Genomic DNA, 20,450 nt, shown 5'->3' with positions numbered 1-20,450 from the left:
CTGGCCTGGTAGCACTTTTTGGAGCACTCTCAATAAGTCTCACCAGACCAACGCATGCGCTGAGTCAGGCGAGACCTAAAAATGTGCAAAATTCCAGACCAGCACTTCGCGTGATAACCTGTAATTACTTGCAATTTTTAGGCATTCTGAGTAATCCCCATAAAGGAAATAACAAAAGTTTCATTCATCTAGTCTTTCAGCCAACAACAGCAGCACCACACTCACCCTCATAAGCTCTTACTTGTGATTGCAAATGTAAAACTACACGATCCCGAACGCCGCTAAAAAAAATACACTTTACTGTTTAAAGGTGCTGATGACGTCCAGGGCCGGACTGGGAACCAAAACCGGCCCTGGCAAAGTGCTCGGCGGGCCCCCCAGGGGCTTGGGGAGCCGCCGAGCTCTTTGCCAGGGCCAGTTTTTGGCTGATTTTGTTACAGGGCTGCAAAAACGGCCCTGTAACAAAAACGGCCCCCAGGGGCCCAAAACCGGCCCCCACCGGTGCAGCGCACCGGGGGATTGCCCGGTGCCCGCTACGGCCAGTCCGGCCCTGATGACGTCACGGGGTTAGCTGGCAACCATGGATTTCGCCTCACATCAATATTATTTGACGGGTCGGCTCACTCGTGAAATGGGCGTGATGGCGTCACAAAAATAGGGTGGAGCATGGCAGAAAGAGAGGCCCTCCTCGTGCTCAGTGCAATACAACATGAGAGAGCCGCCTGCATGGTTGCCTCGGCGCCGCCGCAGCAGCGTTCATCTTTGCAAGCAATGATCCAAAAGGCCGGCCACTTCAGATTTATTTTTAGGACCAACTCAAGAGCCTTCCAGTGAAAAACACAACCTGCACCCATATAAGGCCGGGGAGTAATCAGACGCGCGTGGGTAACATTCTGTGTAAAAGGAATTAAGCCTTCGAGGGCGACAGGAGGGAAACCACTTCCTGCGCAACCTTGGACGAATACACCCAGGAGCTCCTAATCAAACAATAAATCTATGTACCATTCGGGCGACAGGGGGTTGTCTCTCTGCGTGCCCCAGGGCAAGTGCTGCGCGCAGGACGGTGTGGCATGGAGCCGACGCAGCGTGTGGAATCTGCGGACTGCTGTTTACATGGCGATGGCGCACAACACACTATTTTAAGAGGGGCCCGTGGATTCGGAATGAGCCGCGGCTTCCACCTGGCCCGCCTTACGCAACCCGTGTCCTAAAATGCTCTTAGGAGCACACGAGGGTGCCTCGAGGCACTAACCGCAAGAGCACGGCGGTATCTTTCAATAGAAGCACCGGCATATTTTTGTTACATAAAAATAAATTAAAAAAGGCCTCAACTCCTTTGGCAAACATTTTGCACGGGCAAATGCTCTCCGCCCAGAGGACACCGGGCAGGCCTTCCTGGCACTGGCCTCTTCCCAGACTTAAGTGTGAAAAAGTCCTGTGGAAGTGCCGCGTGTGGCAAGTACGCTCGCTGCATTCAAGATCTCGACCCACCGAGCTGACTTACGACAAACCATGACTGGGCAAAACAGACGCATGGCAAGCAAGGACGAAGGAGTACGTTAAAAAGTAGAACCCCAAAAATAACCAAGCATATGAAAAGTAATTCAAGACAAGCGCTCGCCATGACGTTTCCGTTTGGCTTTTTCTGCCGTGGCCTCGTCTGCTAAAAGGTTTCTTTTCTTTATGGGGCCATGTGTTTGGCCCCATAAAGATAAAAACCTTTTGCAGCAGAAGGAAGGCAGGCGAGGCCGTCCAAATGGGACGGCTCGAAAAGCCAAGCGAAAACGTCACCGGCACCTCTTTCCCAATGGCTGGCCGCCGTTTACGGTGACGCCGGCCAATGGGAAAGAGGGGCGGAGCTTAATGCCCCTTACTGAAAATACCCTGTCAACACTAAATCTCGCCAGCGAGACTGCGCATGCGTGCAGCCGTACGCTAGTGAGACCTAAAAAGCGCGCCCTTTTTACAAATGTGCATATTTGGTCATTTTTTTTGCTAACTGCGAAGACCTGGAGGGTCTGTTTTAGTGCTCCATCGCCAGACTAACGTGGATCATTTTAGGTAAGTATTCAGGGAAGAATGGGACTGGAATTGCGGCCACAGCGAGCTTCAAAATACATCTGCAATAACAAATTGTAAACTACCATACATGTCAACATTTTAGAACAGGGACGTGGGAGATTTAAAGTAAAGAATCGGGGGAATGAAAATTACCCATTGATCTCTATTGTAGAAAATGCAATTTCAGGCGGGAGACAGCTGAAATAAAGCCGTTTTTGGCTTGAACAATAGGTAGTCTCCCGCCTGAATCGGGTCTATTGGCATGTATGAACTACTTATACCCACTAAAACGGCAGAACACCGAGGAGCTTAGAAATACCTGTTCCGTGACAATGTACATAGTACGCATGCCTATGATGACACGCGTGCGCACCCGCGAGGATGGGCACAAACAGACTGGGAGTAGGCGTGCTTGTCTCTTTTTTATGTCGGTCGATTGGGCTTTTGTAGTGACGAAAACGTTGGCTGCGCTGGAAATAATACCGTTTGAAGATGGACGCCATGAAAAAGCAGTCATTGCCTTCGATGCGCATGCGTGTTTCACTCGGGCGGAATTGCTTCCCATGGGCAGGCCAGGCACTGTTAGCTACGGATCCGCTTGACCTGGGGTAGCTGCAAAATGAGGGACCGTACCAGCGAGCTGCGGAAGGTAAGTTTGTGGGAAAGTTGTTCGGTGTTAAAACCATGGTCAGTTTCCAAAGGAGAGCAGGATAAAGTAAGTACAGGGACGTCGGCATTTAAGGGAGGTGGCCTTTGAAATGAGGGGCAGGGACAGCACCTGAAAGTCAGTGGTGAGGAGGAGTATAGTTAACTTTTCTTTCTTGAGTAAAGTTTTCAACTTGGTTATAACGCAAGGCAACGGGCGATAGAAATCACCTTCATGTCGTAAAGTCTAAAGTTTCCTAAATGTTTGCATGTGTGCAGAGCGGGGGTGTGGTCCCTGCAAAGAGAGGAGTGTAGGTATTTGTCCATGTCGTGTGACCCTGTCAGTTATGGCGTTTTGGCATATCACATTCCATTCTTGTATTTTGAGCCTCTATTCTGAACACTGAGCATCAGAGTGAAGTTTGTGACGAAAGTACCAGGTCTGGCTGAGATGTCCCATATGAAGTGCTGGAATTGTTAAACCAAACTCTGGGAAACAGTAAATTAGGGGTCAAGGCGTGTCAAAAAAAGGGGACGGAGTCATGAAAAACGTGACAGACAGTAAGTTTGTTCTGGCTTAATTGATTGTAAAGGCTGCATTTTAAAATATATTTTGCCGTTAGCACACCTGTATAAACCTTTGCGTTAACTCCGGTGGTTAATACGCTTGCAGGAGGGATCTGTTTTGTATAGTCACAGTTTTGACCCATAGTGTAGAATAGAGAGTTAATGTGTCTCCTGTGAAGTATATAATGTAACATGCATTTGACAAACTTTTATTTTATGTAGCTAGGTAAGTGGGTTACTGATTTTGACTCAAAGATCATTTTATTACTTGCAGTTCATAAATTGAAATCCTTTTAATAGAACACAGTAAGCCAAGAACCAGCATCGAGACCATGCATGCAAAAAGCGCAAGGCATGGGTTTATAACCTTATTGTGTTTTCTCATTTTGTTGTTCTTATAATGCTACTAAAATGGTTTATTTGTGTAGTAATAACCTCTTATTAGTACAGACAACCTCAAGCACTGCTTTAAATCTAAAATCCTTAATTTGTTTTTCTCCCGGCCATGCACTCTTAACATGCAACCTCTACCAGTAAAGACGTTGTGTGACTCCTACACCTTGAAACCCTCATTATCTTATGTAACATCCTGTACTTTCATTTACACTCTTGTATTATTTACTGTAAATGTGTATTGTGTGTGATGTAAAGCACTCCGAAACACTACATTGGAATAAGTAACCCTTGAAAACAAATAAAGAAATAGTAATTACTATTTAAATTATTTGTTTATATACTTAGACAGACCAATACATCTGACATTCTTACAGTGCATACATATCTCTTGTATACAGGGAGTGAACAAAATCATATATTTGCCTCCAAATCGTAGTTTCTCTTAAGTACTTGTGAAGTAATAAGCTGTGCGACTGTTTCCCCTTCATTGTACTTGTATCTAGGTGTTGCATTCCAGATAGCCCCCAACCAGGATTATACTCAAATAAAAGAAGGGATGATGGCTTTTGAAATTCGGCCTTTGTTTTGGTCCTAACTGAAATCTAAAATAAGAGAGACTCCTCACCACCTACACATTGCTGCTGCAAATAGCAGGCAATGTGTGGGCACAGCTGAATTGTGGCCAATGTTGGCATATTATGCTGTGACACATTCACCATATTTCAGTGGGACCAGACAGCTCACCTATCCAGCTCATTAATAGTTGCCTGATCTGGGATCCAACCGGATCCCTCATTCATTCCTGCCCTCCACCCCTTAGATACTACTTCATGACAGTGGCTTGGGTAAAAGCATAACCCCTGCATATGGTTAGAAAAGAAGGCCGAGTATGACCATGGGCTTCTGTGTTTAGTGTCATTTATGCTGGTGAAGCAGTGGATTGCAATTCTTTGCTATTTATGTAGCACTAAAATGCCCCCTTTGAGACCCAAACCTATAAGCAGAGATACTGTGTACATTAGGGAGATAGTTGTTTGAGTCTCTCCTATTTGAGAAAGAGTTCTTAATATATCTGGTGTCGGGTGTGAAAACTCGTTTCATGCTATCATGTAGTCCTACCTTCACAACGGTTAAAGTTACGAAAATAATGCACAACTCGTGATCTCTAGCAAACTAGAGCTAGGACAGGTGGTTGACCTGGGCTGGTGAGAGGGTTATGCAAGCAAATGGAGGTGTCAATAGCGGTGGAGTTCAATGTGACTCCTCCTTTGCAGTGGTAAAGTAGCCACAGCAATATGAATGATTATTGCTAAGTATCTCTCCTTTACAGGGTAGTGATGTAGGCACAAGAACACCACTGGTTAGCGTTGTTAGGTTTTGAGTGGATGGGCCGTGCATACACAAAGACAAAAAGTTATAGGGAGGAGGTAATCCTTACCTCAAATGAAATTGCTATAAGGACAAAGTCTTGGGTTGTTTGAGAGTCGGTTTATTGTGTAGGATAAGGGTTGAGTGCAATGATTTTATTTGTTTTTTATATATGGCATTCGGGGTTCTGGTTTACTAAATGCTGTTGTTTACACCTCTAGCCAATAGATGGTTGAGCAATTAAGCAGTGTTTGAAAAGCTTCTCGCAGCAGGGGCTCTCTTTTAATTCACAATGTATACCATCATGTTGAAGGCGCAAGATGCATGAGTACTGAAATAAAAACAGCAGTAGGTGCGAAGTGCATGTATTATTGTATTTCAAGCAATTCGGAATTACATAGATACATTTCTAGACCGTAAAGCGAGCAAGTAAAAGAGCCAAATTTGACAGTGCCAGACAAAAGCTAATTTAATTAAGCATATTTTAGTATATTTACTTTTCACCAGCAGAAAGGGAAGAAAGTGCTTACAAATGACTTTGGCTGCCTGCTGCGATAAAATGATGTTCAGCCGCAACCAGACCTGGAGATCTTGAGTTCTGTCATGTCAATTCTTTAGGTGACTCCATTATTGCACAATTGCAAAACAAAGAACTCTGTCGAACTAAGAGCTTCCTGTTTTGAGCCCCTAAATCTTTGATTTTTAAAATCAGCCCTCCAATATCAAAATTCTCTGATGTTTTATTGATTGTTTGTATATTAACGGGATTTTGATCTTATTAATCATTTATTACCGATTTATCTTCTAACTATTCATGAATTACCTTTTAACCTTGATGTATGTATTTTGGTACAATGGAATGCCCACTGATGTAAATCTGTTGTTTGTTTATGACGATCAAATAAAGTATATGAATGAGCCACTAAATTATTTCCTGTTTCTTTCCTCTTTAAGGAGTAGCTCCTGAGCTACTGGTAGCTCTCCAGCTACCTGTAAATAGCTTTCTTATGCGTGGTTCTAGCCTACTAACTTGGCAACTTTTTCGTGGTGTAATTAATAGATGTATACCAAAATTGAGTGTGTTATTCGATACACAAATCTATGTATTTTGAGAACTTGTAAGTTGATGTTTAGAGGAAAAATGGCTGAATTTCCAAAATATGTTTGAAGCTGATATTTGAGTCATAAATCAAGTGGTGATGTGGACACTTATTACTATTACCTTAGTGCCAGGGCATTGCAGCAGTGGCTTTTATATATTACCAATGTAGATCCATTTGAAATTGACAAATGTCTAATGCACTGAGGGGATCACTACTAGCGCTCATGCTGCCCACTAATGTGATCTTGTCTGATGTGCTCACTATAATAACCCTACCAATATTATTAGCTCTGGATGATTTTCATCAAACTTTACTGTAATAGGAGCTACCTTTGTTTAGAGACCCCCTCCTCTATCTCTTGTATACTTAACTAATCCAGGACGAATTAACTATTTGTAAGTTAAGGTAACCAAAGGTTGACACGAGGGAAGATTTTTAAACTTTATTCCTAATTTAGATAGCTTTAGTGTGACCATTATAATATTCCCGTGCTATCTGTGGCTTCAAATTTGATGCTTATCTGTGCAGTCTTTCTAATGCAATGGCCACCGAGTAGTCGCGTGACTTCTGCAATGCAATTGGTCATAGGTACAGTTGCATACTGCAAAGATGGTGAAGTAAGTACGTTTCCTTATAAGTTCTGTAAATATTTGTGGATTTAAAATGGTTGTCCCATATTTTACACTTCTTTGAACTTTTTGTAAGGCTTATAGTAAGAAAAGGCTTGGATCAGCCCTATTTCACTTCTCTTTTTAGCCTACTGAAGAATAAGACATGTAGACCTACTGGGGAAACATTTCTCTCCAGAGTCCAAGGGCAATCCAGGAATAAGTGTCTCAGAAAGTATGATTCAGAGCAATTTGCCATTGTTGTCCCAGGTCTTACCCCTACTATTGGACCCAAAATGGATCACCAAGTGCACCCCTTTAGCATGTTACTCTCATGTTAGTGAATTTGAGCAGTTCAAGGCTTGGTCAAGGAGGTAGTGTTGAGTGAAAGCTCAACAAACACCCAGTGAATAAATAAATGACTATCCAGGCGGTACTTTGGTTTTAAAAGTAAATAATTTCATTCTCGTATACACAATGAGTGCCACTGTACACAATTTAACAAAGGGCAGCGGTTAAGGGGCACTAATGAGAGTGGTACTCTTTGTATACTGATATGATGGTCTTTACTGGTAAGGTGATTTGGTCCTTGCACTTACGAGGGGAATCTCATTGAGCCTTGGTCAGGATAGCTTTTGTCGTTCTAAGCACTCTTAGCTACAGCTGAATAGATTTTCAGGTCCTATTCTCACAAGAATGCTTCCTTCCTTACTTGAGCATTATCACAATACCCTTTATGTCCCGTTTGCAGACTTTGTGAAAATTCCTTCAAAGGCAATGTCCGTGGGTGCTACTGTCAGTGGATGCAGAATTTCTCTGGTGTTATTTGTGTGGCAAAGACCGCTAAGTGAGGGTGCTGTGGTCTTGTCCTTTGCACGGCTGACTGAGGTCATGCTTTATGCCTGCGCACCAGCAATTTCCGGTAAGGCATGACAGACCCAGTCAGTCAGAAGTGTGCTATTGGTTGCAGAGCTTGGAGTTGTGGTGATCTTGCTGCTAGGACCGTCCTCATGTCCAGTCAGAAAACACCCCTCCCAAGCAAGCAGGTGCCCACTCTGAGTGGAAACATTCCTCTGACAACTTTGATCTTCTCTTGGTATGTGAAGTTTTTTGGGAGTCTGACCGCATCTGGTGGATGTGGCTTTGCTAGCGCTTTGGTAATTACATGGAATAGAATTCACCTCATGTCAAATACTGCAAATCCTTCAGTCACGGGTGTCATTGCTTCCTTTGAAGTGGCGATACGTCTGAACTTTTGTACTTCAATCACTGTATCTTGATGCAGGTTCGCACCCTGTGTGATAGTAGTGCCATCGCTTTGTGTGAGCTCCTCGCTGCCTCTGCGTTTTCTGACCAGCATTTATTTGAGCAGAGGCCCCTCCGGTGCCTCTCTTGAGCATTGAGTCAGCTCTCCTCCTCGAAGAATGGTGCAGACAGTTCCTCCTGACAGGCAAATCTAATCTTCCTTAAGAAACTGGTCCCACACCAAGCAAGAGGAATTGGTGGTCAGCACCACAGGCCCAAAATCTTGGCATGCTGACTGAAGTTTCCCATCTTTATGCTCAAGTTGTCGTATTTTATGTTTTAAAAGTTCAGCTCTATGACCAGTACCGCATTTTAGTGATTTCAATTCAGACTGGTCCAGCCGTGGTTTTTGTTACAAGTATGACTAGGGAGGTAGGGCAGTGCTGGGAGTCTCCTTTCAGGAGCCACTAAAAAAGAGCACACACAACCTTTTAATCTATGGGTGTTAGCCTCTCCTTTAGAACAATGGTCCAGGTAGGGGCAGTGTGAAACTTCCTAGCTTCAGATGGACCCTCTTTCCTTCCTTAAATATATCCCCAACCACTTCTATCTGATCTATGAGGGCAACTGGGGAAATCCAGCCTCTAAAATCATTTTGTTGCCACCACTGTCAGACCTCTAAAGCCCGGTAAGATGACAGTAGTGACTCACCCAAAAAAGGTGCACATGTTGTGCTTTCTGGACTACAGAGCCCAGTTTTGGATATCACTCCATATCATGGAAAGGCCTTTCCTCGTGTTGTGCGTGCTAAGGTGGGGCTAAAAAAGGACTCCAGCTTTGAAGGGGAAATCATGGCCATAAATTAAGTGGTCTAGAACAATGTAGGGAACCTTTGTTGCAGTGTGGAATGTCAAATTCCCCCTTCGTCACAGACCAAATATCGCAATAACACATTCACTCAAATACATTCATTGGTGTGGCCCATAACACCAACACTCACACTTCATTGATCTGTTTACCTAGAGGGATAAGTTTCCAAACGCTGACATGAAAGAAATATCTTTTCACCTAAACGCTAATGTGCATTGAATACTTTTATTAACTTTAAACCTCGTGATATTCCCCTCATTTGGCGATGAATCAGTTAGTTGTTTTTATAGTTTGGTTATTCGATTCATTTATTTATACTCTTCTCTTAATCTAATTTCTTCAAATGATCGACACAACACGTTTGTCAATTAATCAAAACATCGTTTATCTAATTAAATTGCAAATTTTTTAGAAAATCATCGTCCAAACCGCAGAACATCATATTTACCTAATCTGGCTATTAGTCGTCCTCTAAGTCAGTCGAGTAGTGGAAAAATCTTTAAATTCATCAAAGTCAGGCCGCAATTCAGTCTCTCAAAGATTCAGGATAACAGCTGTCCAGCAGTGTCACCGTCCTCTCCGTCAGTATAACGTCAGGAAAATGAAAGATCGCTCAAAAGAAGGACTCCCTAATTCGCTTTGTCTACCTACTTTTATAATGAAACTAACGTCAAAGTGTAACAAAAATCAGTTTTAGAAGGTCCTGATTGGTGGGTTTGGGGTCATTCGGTAAAGTTCTCACATAGTCTGTAAGATTAAGTCATCGCACTTGCTGGTTCCGGTTTTAAAGACAGTTCATTGTTTGAGGTCCTGGCAACTCTCCCAGTATGACCTTAGTGGGTAGATCTCTCCTGGGGTCACGACGAGGCCATTGTTGCTGGCGGTGGCGCAGGCGAACTTCACCCAAAACCTCGTGGGACAGTAGCAGTCACGTCGTGCGTCTGTCAGCCATCTTTACGAAGGCCCAAATGGTCAACTTAAGCAAAACAAACACAAAAACGTAATTAAAACATTGAAATGGCTAATAAAATGTTACACCCTCACTAATTTCCCTATGTGTAAGTAATTATTTAGCATAATAGCAACATTCAATGAGTTTATATTCACCCAGTGATGTCGTCTGGTGCAACTTACAATTACATCACAAAAGCAACATATATCATGCAATATTCTAAGTTTCTACCATTAGTATGCGTACATATATTAGTATACAATTAGTTTAGCAATGCAAATCCCACGTGTAATTCTTTTGTTAATATAATTGGTGAGTTTTCACTTCAAACAAATTAATAATATTACAATTAGTTGATTATTCAGATTAATATGAACATGCAGAATGGGGGGGTATACACATTTTTTTACTACCCGCTCCAGCACCTTTCTCGATCCCAACACCCAAATGTCCACGAGAGTGTTTTTATTTTAAGCAACTGTGTGCCCCGTTAGCCTTGATTTGCGTATTTAAAGCTATTTCACTCACTGAAGATATATCTCACTCTGCATGCAAAATCAGCAGATGATTCTAAAAGCAATTTTTGCTTGCTGAGTAACTTGCATATGCGAGTCCTGTAGACCAGTGCTTGTAGTTTTTTTCTTCTTTAATTAAAAAATGTTGCCAAGGCAAATGGTAAGCAAGGTTATCAATGAAATGCAACGCAAATGTGTGCAACAACCACAGTGCTGTAACTTTGTAGGTATTAACATAAATTTGCAATGACTTTTGTATAGATGAAATGCAAATAGAATTCCTTCCATTTCAATGTGAGTAATCAGGGAAGGATTGTACTCGCCAAAAGTTGTTTGCTTGAGGGAAAAAGTTGTCTGTGAACCTGTGTAGATTTCACACCCCTGCTCACAAAGATTTTTCCTTATTCTTAAACACTCTGCACGCATGGTTTAGAAATTGTTTCTCCCAAGTCTCTTTCCCTCCTAGTAGCAGTTAGATTTGGATTTTTCTTCTATTAAATGGAAGTGTTCATCAAAGCACCGAATATGACTATAATACAGTGCTTTTATGTTTCAGTACCTTGCTAATTCTCTTACTATTTCAACAGTAGTCATGACGCCATATTTTAGTTTTGTGAAACAAAGGGCTTCATCACGAGAGCCTTGGGACAAGTAGTGTGGTCATTTTTGGAACAGCTCTACCACAGTATTCAAAATTACATTCTCATGTTTTGGATCTGCTTCAAGAATCGGTATTTGTGCACCAATTTCAGTTTTTGTTTTCTCTCATTCTGGACCCTTTCTTCCAATGGCAATACTCCAGGTTTTTTCTGGTAAAATGGGCGTGAGTAAAATTCTGACGGTGTGATATTCATCCAACAGTTGTAGTTACAATTTTAGCAGAAGCTCTGGCTCGAATTGGAATTGCATTGCCACTCTTAATAATGTCCAATTTAAGGAACTCTGTTATGTAAACCAATTCAGGTGGAAGGTGTTCAAACAAATTAATAATCCACTGGCAACACTAAATTTCATGCTATCAGGCGTTTTTTCGTCTGGTATAAATGGATCGTATTTTTTGTTTATAAGCTAAAAATATATTTTGGTTTGGTATTTGCTTACAGCACATATATAGATAGTATTTTGTTTGTATGCAAAAATTAAGCAGTGCAACATATATTTAAGAGCTGTTTTATGTCATTAGTGGATTATAGGTGCATCTTGTTGTGAATGCGCTCTGCCTATATATGGAACAACCCGGGTTGTTTTCCACAACTTATACTGCACCCTACGGTTATACAAAATCTCTGTTCTTTCTATGTGAATGATGTCGAAATCTTGTTTATCAAATGTAGGAGAGTAGGGTCTGCTATCCTATGGTCACCCCAAATTTTTGCTTTTTGCTTCACTGGTTTTTGACATATTGAGGCTGTGGGCCTGCCAATCAGACCCCCAGCCTGCTGTTCTCTCTACTAAATTAAAACTATGCACCCTAGGTGCATAACCAATTGGAAGTGGATCACCCTGTCAGCCCCTGTACCAGTGTACACTAGGTACCCAGGGCATTGGTGTACCCAAGGCCTGCCAGGGGCTGCAGCATGTATTATGCCACCCCAGGCTTGGCCTAACAATTTGGCACAACTGGCTGATCACTCAGCTGGGGTAAGTTGGTGTAATCACCTCTTACTTAGGTGTAGTATACCTATACCTAACCTTAAATGGGACACCTGGTAACCTATAAGTCACTCCTATGGCAGGCCTTAACAATCCTGAAGGCAGAGTGCTTGGTTCCATGTGAGATGGTGCTCTGGCATGAGCTGAGCCTGTCTGCAGTGGTCGGAACAACTTCCTTCTACTGTTTCCAGATATCGTCATACCATATACTCTTAAGTGCATTATGAACCTCGCGGTTAAATGCTATCTTTGGTTTGGCTTTATCAAAACATGTCGAGTAAGGTGTCATACGAATTGGAATACTAACCCCTCGCCAATTCTGGCGACGGGGTTAGCATTCCACCCTTCTAGAGGGACACGACATGTACAGTACCTGAAACCCGGGTAAAATCAGACATAGCCTCAGCTCCACAAAATGGATGCTGCCACCACAGACACAAGTCTGCCCTCCTGCTGCTGGGAGTCCTTCCAGCTTGGGAGGTGTGGACAAAGGGTTTCCTGCCAGGGGAGGTGCATGCACCACCCCAGACAGGATTTTGTGTATTGGTCAGGTAGGGCTTGAAAGAAACCAGACATGCCTGTGGCTCACAAGGAGCCTCGGTGCATATACCAGTTCAAACCGGGCCTGGGGCACACCAGTCCCGGGCCTGGGGCACACCAGTCCCGGGCCTGGGGCGAGCTGGACAAAGGATTGGGGGTGTAACCACCCCCCCTTCCTGGTCCCACCCATAGGGAGGGACCTAGCAGGTAGTCCGGCCCCTAGAATCCGCTTAAAGGTTGGAGCTGTGTCCTAAGACTTCAGACATCCTGGAATCAACTTGAAACTAAGAAGAAGACGGGAACTTCGACATTCTGCTGCACAGAAGACTGAAGGAAATCTCCCCTGTGGTCAGGGAGTGACCACCTTGGTAACGCAAGCACCATCCAGCGAATCAACGTCTGCTTTGCCGCCGCCTCCCGCCGGAGCCCGAGCCCAGAGACTGACCAGACCTGGACCTCCAGACCTCTCACCGCCCGATCCACAGTCCCTGAAAAGAGGAGACCCGTGGAGGCACCGAGACACGTGGAGCCAGCCATCTTGAAACGACCACGACAAGCTGACAAGTGCAACAACCGAGGCTCCCTCCAAGTTGTGCTTTGGGATCTGAGAAGCCCAACCCTCGAGCAGCATCTGCACCAAAGGTGAGCCCTCCAGCATCTCCACGATCTGCGTGGGGCCCTTCTGCATTTTGCCACTCGACGCGCCTAACCGGTTGCTGGCCCGCTGGCTAGTAGCCATCTTGGCGACTAACTTCACGAAATACACCGCTGGTCTGGTTGCTCCAGACTGGCCCTTGCTCCCCTCCAAAGGAGCAGTCCTTCTGACCTTGCTGGTCAGAACCATCCGCTTATTTCATCTCCTACAACAATTGCTTTTGCCAAGGCTTGTTTGCTTCGATCAAGTCGCCGACACCGCCGACAGCGAGAGCCTGCGTGGGACAGCTCGTGAACCGACTCCTGGACGTCGTCGACCTCCATGGACCACGTGGCTGCAGAGACAAGCTACACCTTTCTTCCTGTTTGCACCCGACATTGCCTGGTACCCACCTGGTGCCACGCTGGTCACTGGCTAGTGATTGTGAACACTGTCCCCTCTGCTTACAGGTCTTCAACATCTCCGATCCACTCTTGGTACACTGCATCTCTCCCGGACCGACCGCCTGCAGCATCTTTGTCTTCAAGCTCCACGGAACAGATAGAAGAAACCCGACGCACTTCGAGGCCTATGCACCCGCTTCCTGTGGGTGAGGTAAAGCTGGCACACCTGTGCCCAAGTGTAGTATTACATCTCTAGTGCCTGTGTTCCAAATCTTGAGTTCCTAGTCCATCCGGAAGATCCTCTTTGCAGTTACTTTGTACTTTGTACGCACCCATTGAAACCTATGGGAGCACGCGTGTGACTATTTGCTCTGCACATGCCACCCGTGGACCTCCTGGTCACTAACTGAAGTTAGCTCCTTGTAGGCCCAGCGATTCTAGAGGCCCTAGGCCTTTTCCCTTTTCTGTTCGTGGTACTTATACCACTATTTTAGTATATGGTTCGAGCGGCCACCAGGGCCTATCCATATAAAGTGCAACTTCTGTGTATTCTACTGTAATCTTGTTCGACGATTTGTGCTCCTGTGCTCATAAAGAGACTAGGGGTTACTTTGAGAAATAAATACATATATATTTTGAATATATATCTGTGTGGTGTCCTTTCATTGGTATAAAAGGGGGTTGCATTTGGTAAAACAGCTGGCTTAACACGCTTCACGAGTTTAGCCTCAAAGACTGCTTAGCCTACGCTACCACTAGGGCAGCTAGTCCGAAAAGGTTGACTTACAACCACACCATAAGGGTTGCTTGGCATGGTACAAGGTGATCACTTTAACTAGTGAGCATCATATACCAGGCCAACTTCTCACATCAAACATTAGACCTGCTTTTGTAATGGCCTTGGAGATTACCACATCAACACTATTTCAACAGCATCGACCAGTGCATTGTGTTTGGTGCCCTTTATTTTTGAAAGCATTGTAACTCTGTATCGGGCCTTTTGAGACAAGAATATTTTAGGTAGGTTGCCTTTCCTTGTTATAACTGCCAGCCAAACCCGGGTGTAGCGATTTCAAAGCAAGTAAAAAAAGATCATTCAGGATGACTTCCAGGAGTAGTTTATGCTCTTGCAAAATTCTGTTAAAAGCATCGCTTAAATGTGAGTATCTAGCAAAAACTGAAGTTTTTCTTAGCCTTCTATAGTTGTCTTCTAAGAACCACATTCCTCGATGTGCCATATTGCTGGGAAATAATACTATCTGGAGACATACCTATCCCACAGTTTCTTTTCTCCACTGGTACAGTATTAGTTTCCCCTTGATAGTTACCCACATTCCAAGCTACAGAACTGCAAATGTTGGAATTATTCCCTGCAAACAATTTTAAGGCTTCTGGTGACGACATAAACCACAAAACTGAAGCTTAAATGGTTACTAAATTTCAATAGCGCCATGAGCTAGCAATATGCAACCTTATTACATGTAACCAGTTATTTTTCTTATATTAAATATTTATTATGTGGTAGTTCGCTTGGAAAATGTTTATTCCCCAACAGGAAAGTTTTTTGGGGAAAATAGTATGTGAAATATTGGACTACATTAATTGGCTGTCTGAGGCGAAAGAAAAATTCGTAATTATGTAGGCAAGACTATAGAATGCTAGAAAAAAGAACCTTTGCACTGTTTTGTCTGTAGAAGAGAAATCTGTTGGAGCTGTTCTTATCAATGTGTTGCTAAGAGTGGGCATTAATTGCAATGTTAAAGTTGTGTTTACACTTTTGAATAGGTTGTAAATAAACTATGGACTTTGGTCAGGGCCACTGGAATTATGTGGTTTTGTGGCTGCAGCATTTATTTGATAATTATGGATTTAACTTGCTTTTCGCATAGTCTGCAGATTTAAGCATCAACATTTTCTTGCTCAAATGGATCAAATTAAAGTAAATGAGTTTAGCAATACTGCATAATTTGCCTATCTTGCTAAATAATTTAGATAATCCTGTCACACATAGACGCAGCGAGCAGTTTATTTAGGATGATAAAACTGAATTTACAGGGACATGTAAAATATTTTTCATATTTAACCGTTGTCTGTGAAATAATGTATCCCACTGCCGTAAGTTATAATTAGGGCTCCCGGGTTTATGGTATTTATTTTGTTAACATTTCCATCTGTATTTTTCCATATTTATTTTTAGACCACCTTATTGCTATTTATTATTTATTTTGTGAATATATGGAGTCATAAACTTGTATATTTAGTCATTTATTTTACTTATAAACATACACATACTTTGCTGGCAGTTGCATTTTAGCAAATTAAGCAGCCGAATATAGCAAAACACTACACCTACAGGTAAATATGAATATTGTAATACAAATATGTTACCATACACCTGCATTAGGGGCAATCTCAACGTATTTATAACTTCCCATGCTGCCTAGCTGCTCAGCTGTTGTTCTAGAAATCACGAAAAACAGGATGGAGAGTCACCTACAAGAAGCACAATTTTCTGTATTTTTCTGCTTTTAAAAATAAATACAGATATGAAACTTTGTTTTCTCTCTGTAATCATCTGTAAAAATCATTGAACGGAAAACTGGGAGCCTAAGTTATAATATTGTAAATCACTGAGGAGCTCTGTGACTATACAGAGAAGCAATTCCGAAAGCAGAGTGCCTTCATTACATCATGGTACTTCTTGGTGACTTAAAATATCCTTTCAACAAACACCAGAGGTTTGTTTACTTCTTGAAATACATGGTCATATTATCAACCTTCCCTCAAAGTGCTTAAATCCTGATATCTCGCTCTTTATAGAACAAGCATTGGCATAGCCAATAGGTCTCGCTTTTGGGACCTTATAAGTATTTAGTTATGCCGCACACTATTCGTGGTGCAACAACATCAACTGTTGCATGGTTAACCTCTTCAGTGCCCATGACGAGACTATCTCATCATGAACCCCACCCACTAGTGCAACGCCCGGCACAGGAGGGGGAAAGGGCGTGGCACTGAAGGGGTTAAACACTTGAAAGGTCCGAGAGGCGAGACCTATTGGCTATGGCAATGCTTGTTTTCATTATACGCTATCTTTGTAGTAGACGCTTGATGCATGGTGTCTTGTGTGTGGGCTGCATTTGGTTACTAGCAACATTGTGCTCAAAGCTATCTTGTTACTATACGTTGTTGTCTTGGGTGTGGGAAGCATTTTTGTATTACTTAAAATATTGTTGTTATGCGCTTGAGGCGCGTGGGGCTTGGCACTTGATGTTTTCTGAATATTGCGGGGGGGCTTATAGCTATCATTTTGTTTGCTTTATGGGGTGTTGTCTTATGTGTGGGATGCATTTTGTTCCTTAACATATTAACTAAACGCGAGAGGTGCGTGGGGCATATGGTGATAATTTGGTTTAACATTGCATGTTTTGCGCCAGGTATGCATTTACTGCTATTGGGTAAAACTAGTAATGTTTATATGACGGCATCAGTTCGATTTGGGTATTTTAAATTGTATTATTATACGCGTGTCCCCAAAGTCTTAACCATGATTAAACACCTTGTTGTGCTCTGAATATTTTGAACATGCGTCACTAGTCAGCGCTATATCTCTGGCGAGGATAGCGCTGCATAAGTTCTCTACCTCACTTTAAGTACCGCGGGCTGCTAAAACAGCTTAAACTCTCTAGCTATGTTTATTTACCATTAACTTGTATTTAGCTCAGACTGTGCCATCATCGATGTCAAAGCGCTTTCCATACATTGAGGCGTATTCGCAAGGAATCGCATTTCAAACATTGCTGTTTCCACATACAGAAAAAATCAAGTCAGAAGGCATGGGGCTGGCATATGGGATTTCTCAGAATCAACTTCTTCACACTTACTGAGGGCAGGAAGGGTGCTGTTTCCACATACAGAAAAAATCAAGTCAGAAGGCATGGGGCTGGCATATGGGATTTCTCAGAATCAACTTCTTCACACTTACTGAGGGCAGGAAGGGTGTTTTAATGTAATTGTTGCTGCGCATTTTGTTGCCACAGGTCAGCTCGAATGTGAAAGACTGTGATCCTCGGCACCTTTCAGGGTCTGTTGCTTCATGCCGCACTGTTAACTTTTTTGTCAGTTTTAGTAAGTAGATTCCCACACATCCTGGCTCTTGCAAACCACTGAGGACAGCCAAAGTGGTTAAAATCTTACTCCCGGTGGCGATTAGTTAAACTGCTTCCTTATCAGCTTGTTAAACCCAGGAAGTTCAGCCTCACTCGAGCCACAGACGCGGTACTTGAATTCTGCTGAAGGCATTGCTGGTTCTTACGAAACAGATGGCGAGGCGCTGTATTATGCCAAAGTGTTGATCGCATCACTGGTTATTTGACAGTCACAGAGTAGAAAAGAGCGGTGTTATTTTATTCTTAAGCGCTCGCATTGGTATACAACTGCCTGGAACCAACCTGCAGGTTTCAATCTCACATAAACTGACTCATCCCCGCGCGTGGATGAGACCCCCCCCCCCCCGCGCGCGTGGATGAGACCCCCCCCCCCCCGCGCGTGGATGAGACCCCCCCCCCCCCCCGCGCGTGGATGAGACCCCCCCCCCCCCCGCGCGTGGATGAGACCCCCCCCCCCGCGCGTGGATGAGACCCCCCCCCCCGCGCGTGGATGAGACCCCCCCCCCCCGCGCGTGGATGAGACCCCCCCCCCGCGCGTGGATGAGACCCCCCCCCGCGCGTGGATGAGACCCCCCCCCGCGCGTGGATGAGACCCCCCCCCCGCGCGTGGATGAGACCCCCCCCCCGCGCGTGGATGAGACCCCCCCCCCGCGCGTGGATGAGACCCCCCCCCCGCGCGTGGATGAGACCCCCCCCCGCGCGCGGGTGGATGAGACCCCCCCCCCGCGCGTGGATGAGACCCCCCCCCCGCGCGTGGATGAGACCCCCCCCCCGCGCGTGGATGAGACCCCCCCCCCCGCGCGTGGATGAGACCCCCCCCCCGCGCGTGGATGAGACCCCCCCCCCCGCGCGTGGATGAGACCCCCCCCCGCGCGTGGATGAGACCCCCCCCCCCGCGCGTGGATGAGACCCCCCCCCCCCGCGCGTGGATGAGACCCCCCCCCCGCGCGTGGATGAGACCCCCCCCCCGCGCGTGGATGAGACCCCCCCCCCGCGCGTGGATGAGACCCCCCCCCGCGCGTGGATGAGACCCCCCCCCCGCGCGTGGATGAGACCCCCCCCCGCGCGTGGATGAGACCCCCCCCCCGCGCGTGGATGAGACCCCCCCCCCGCGCGTGGATGAGACCCCCCCCCCGCGCGTGGATGAGACCCCCCCCCCCGCGCGTGGATGAGACCCCCCCCCCGCGCGTGGATGAGACCCCCCCCCCGCGCGTGGATGAGACCCCCCCCCGCGCGTGGATGAGACCCCCCCCCCGCGCGTGGATGAGACCCCCCCCCCGCGCGTGGATGAGACCCCCCCCCCGCGCGTGGATGAGACCCCCCCCCCGCGCGTGGATGAGACCCCCCCCCCGCGCGTGGATGAGACCCCCCCCCCGCGCGTGGATGAGACCCCCCCCCCGCGCGTGGATGAGACCCCCCCCCCGCGCGTGGATGAGACCCCCCCCCCGCGCGTGGATGAGACCCCCCCCCGCGCGTGGATGAGACCCCCCCCCCGCGCGTGGATGAGACCCCCCCCCCGCGCGTGGATGAGACCCCCCCCCCGCGCGTGGATGAGACCCCCCCCCCGCGCGTGGATGAGACCCCCCCCCCGCGCGTGGATGAGACCCCCCCCCCGCGCGTGGATGAGACCCCCCCCCCGCGCGTGGATGAGACCCCCCCCCCGCGCGTGGATGAGACCCCCCCCCGCGCGTGGATGAGACCCCCCCCCCGCGCGTGGATGAGACCCCCCCCCCGCGCGTGGATGAGACCCCCCCCCCGCGCGTGGATGAGACCCCCCCCCGCGCGTGGATGAGACCCCCCCCCCGCGCGTGGATGAGACCCCCCCCCCGCGCGTGGATGAGACCCCCCCCCCGCGCGTGGATGAGACCCCCCCCCCGCGCGTGGATGAGACCCCCCCCCCGCGCGTGGATGAGACCCCCCCCCCGCGCGTGGATGAGACCCCCCCCCCGCGCGTGGATGAGACCCCCCCCCCGCGCGTGGATGAGACCCCCCCCCCGCGCGTGGATGAGACCCCCCCCCCGCGCGTGGATGAGACCCCCCCCCCGCGCGTGGATGAGACCCCCCCCCCCGCGCGTGGATGAGACCCCCCCCCCGCGCGTGGATGAGACCCCCCCCCCGCGCGTGGATGAGACCCCCCCCCCCGCGCGTGGATGAGACCCCCCCCCCGCGCGTGGATGAGACCCCCCCCCCCGCGCGTGGATGAGACCCCCCCCCCGCGCGTGGATGAGACCCCCCCCCCCGCGCGTGGATGAGACCCCCCCCCCGCGCGTGGATGAGACCCCCCCCCCGCGCGTGGATGAGACCCCCCCCCCGCGCGTGGATGAGACCCCCCCCCCCGCGCGTGGATGAGACCCCCCCCCCCGCGCGTGGATGAGACCCCCCCCCCGCGCGTGGATGAGACCCCCCCCCCGCGCGTGGATGAGACCCCCCCCCCGCGCGTGGATGAGACCCCCCCCCCGCGCGTGGATGAGACCCCCCCCCCCGCGCGTGGATGAGACCCCCCACCCGCGCGTGGATGAGACCCCCCCCCCGCGCGTGGATGAGACCCCCCCCCCCGCGCGTGGATGAGACCCCCCCCCGCGCGTGGATGAGACCCCCCCCCCCCGCGCGTGGATGAGACCCCCCCCCCCGCGCGTGGATGAGACCCCCCCCCCGCGCGTGGATGAGACCCCCCCCCCCGCGCGTGGATGAGACCCCCCCCCCGCGCGTGGATGAGACCC

At 47.3% G+C, this 20,450-nt stretch overlaps 1 protein-coding gene across 1 annotated transcript in view; it reads left to right on the top strand.

The window, feature by feature from the left end:
- The first annotated feature begins 2,584 nt into the window (after nucleotides 1-2,584).
- The window catches only part of LOC146811733 (syntaxin-4-like), a 390,796-nt gene continuing 372,930 nt past the window's right edge, over nucleotides 2,585-20,450 (top strand). The window contains exon 1 of the mRNA XM_085618728.1: nucleotides 2,585-2,710. Within this exon, the coding sequence (XP_085474854.1) occupies nucleotides 2,681-2,710 (30 nt within the window). The 5' untranslated portion in view covers nucleotides 2,585-2,680. The remainder of the gene's footprint in view (nucleotides 2,711-20,450) is intronic.

Source organism: Triturus cristatus, chromosome 7, assembly GCF_964204655.1.
Source record: "Triturus cristatus chromosome 7, aTriCri1.1, whole genome shotgun sequence".
In the NCBI taxonomy this organism is placed as follows: domain Eukaryota; kingdom Metazoa; phylum Chordata; class Amphibia; order Caudata; family Salamandridae; genus Triturus; species Triturus cristatus.
This window is presented reverse-complemented; position numbering and strand designations above follow the sequence as displayed.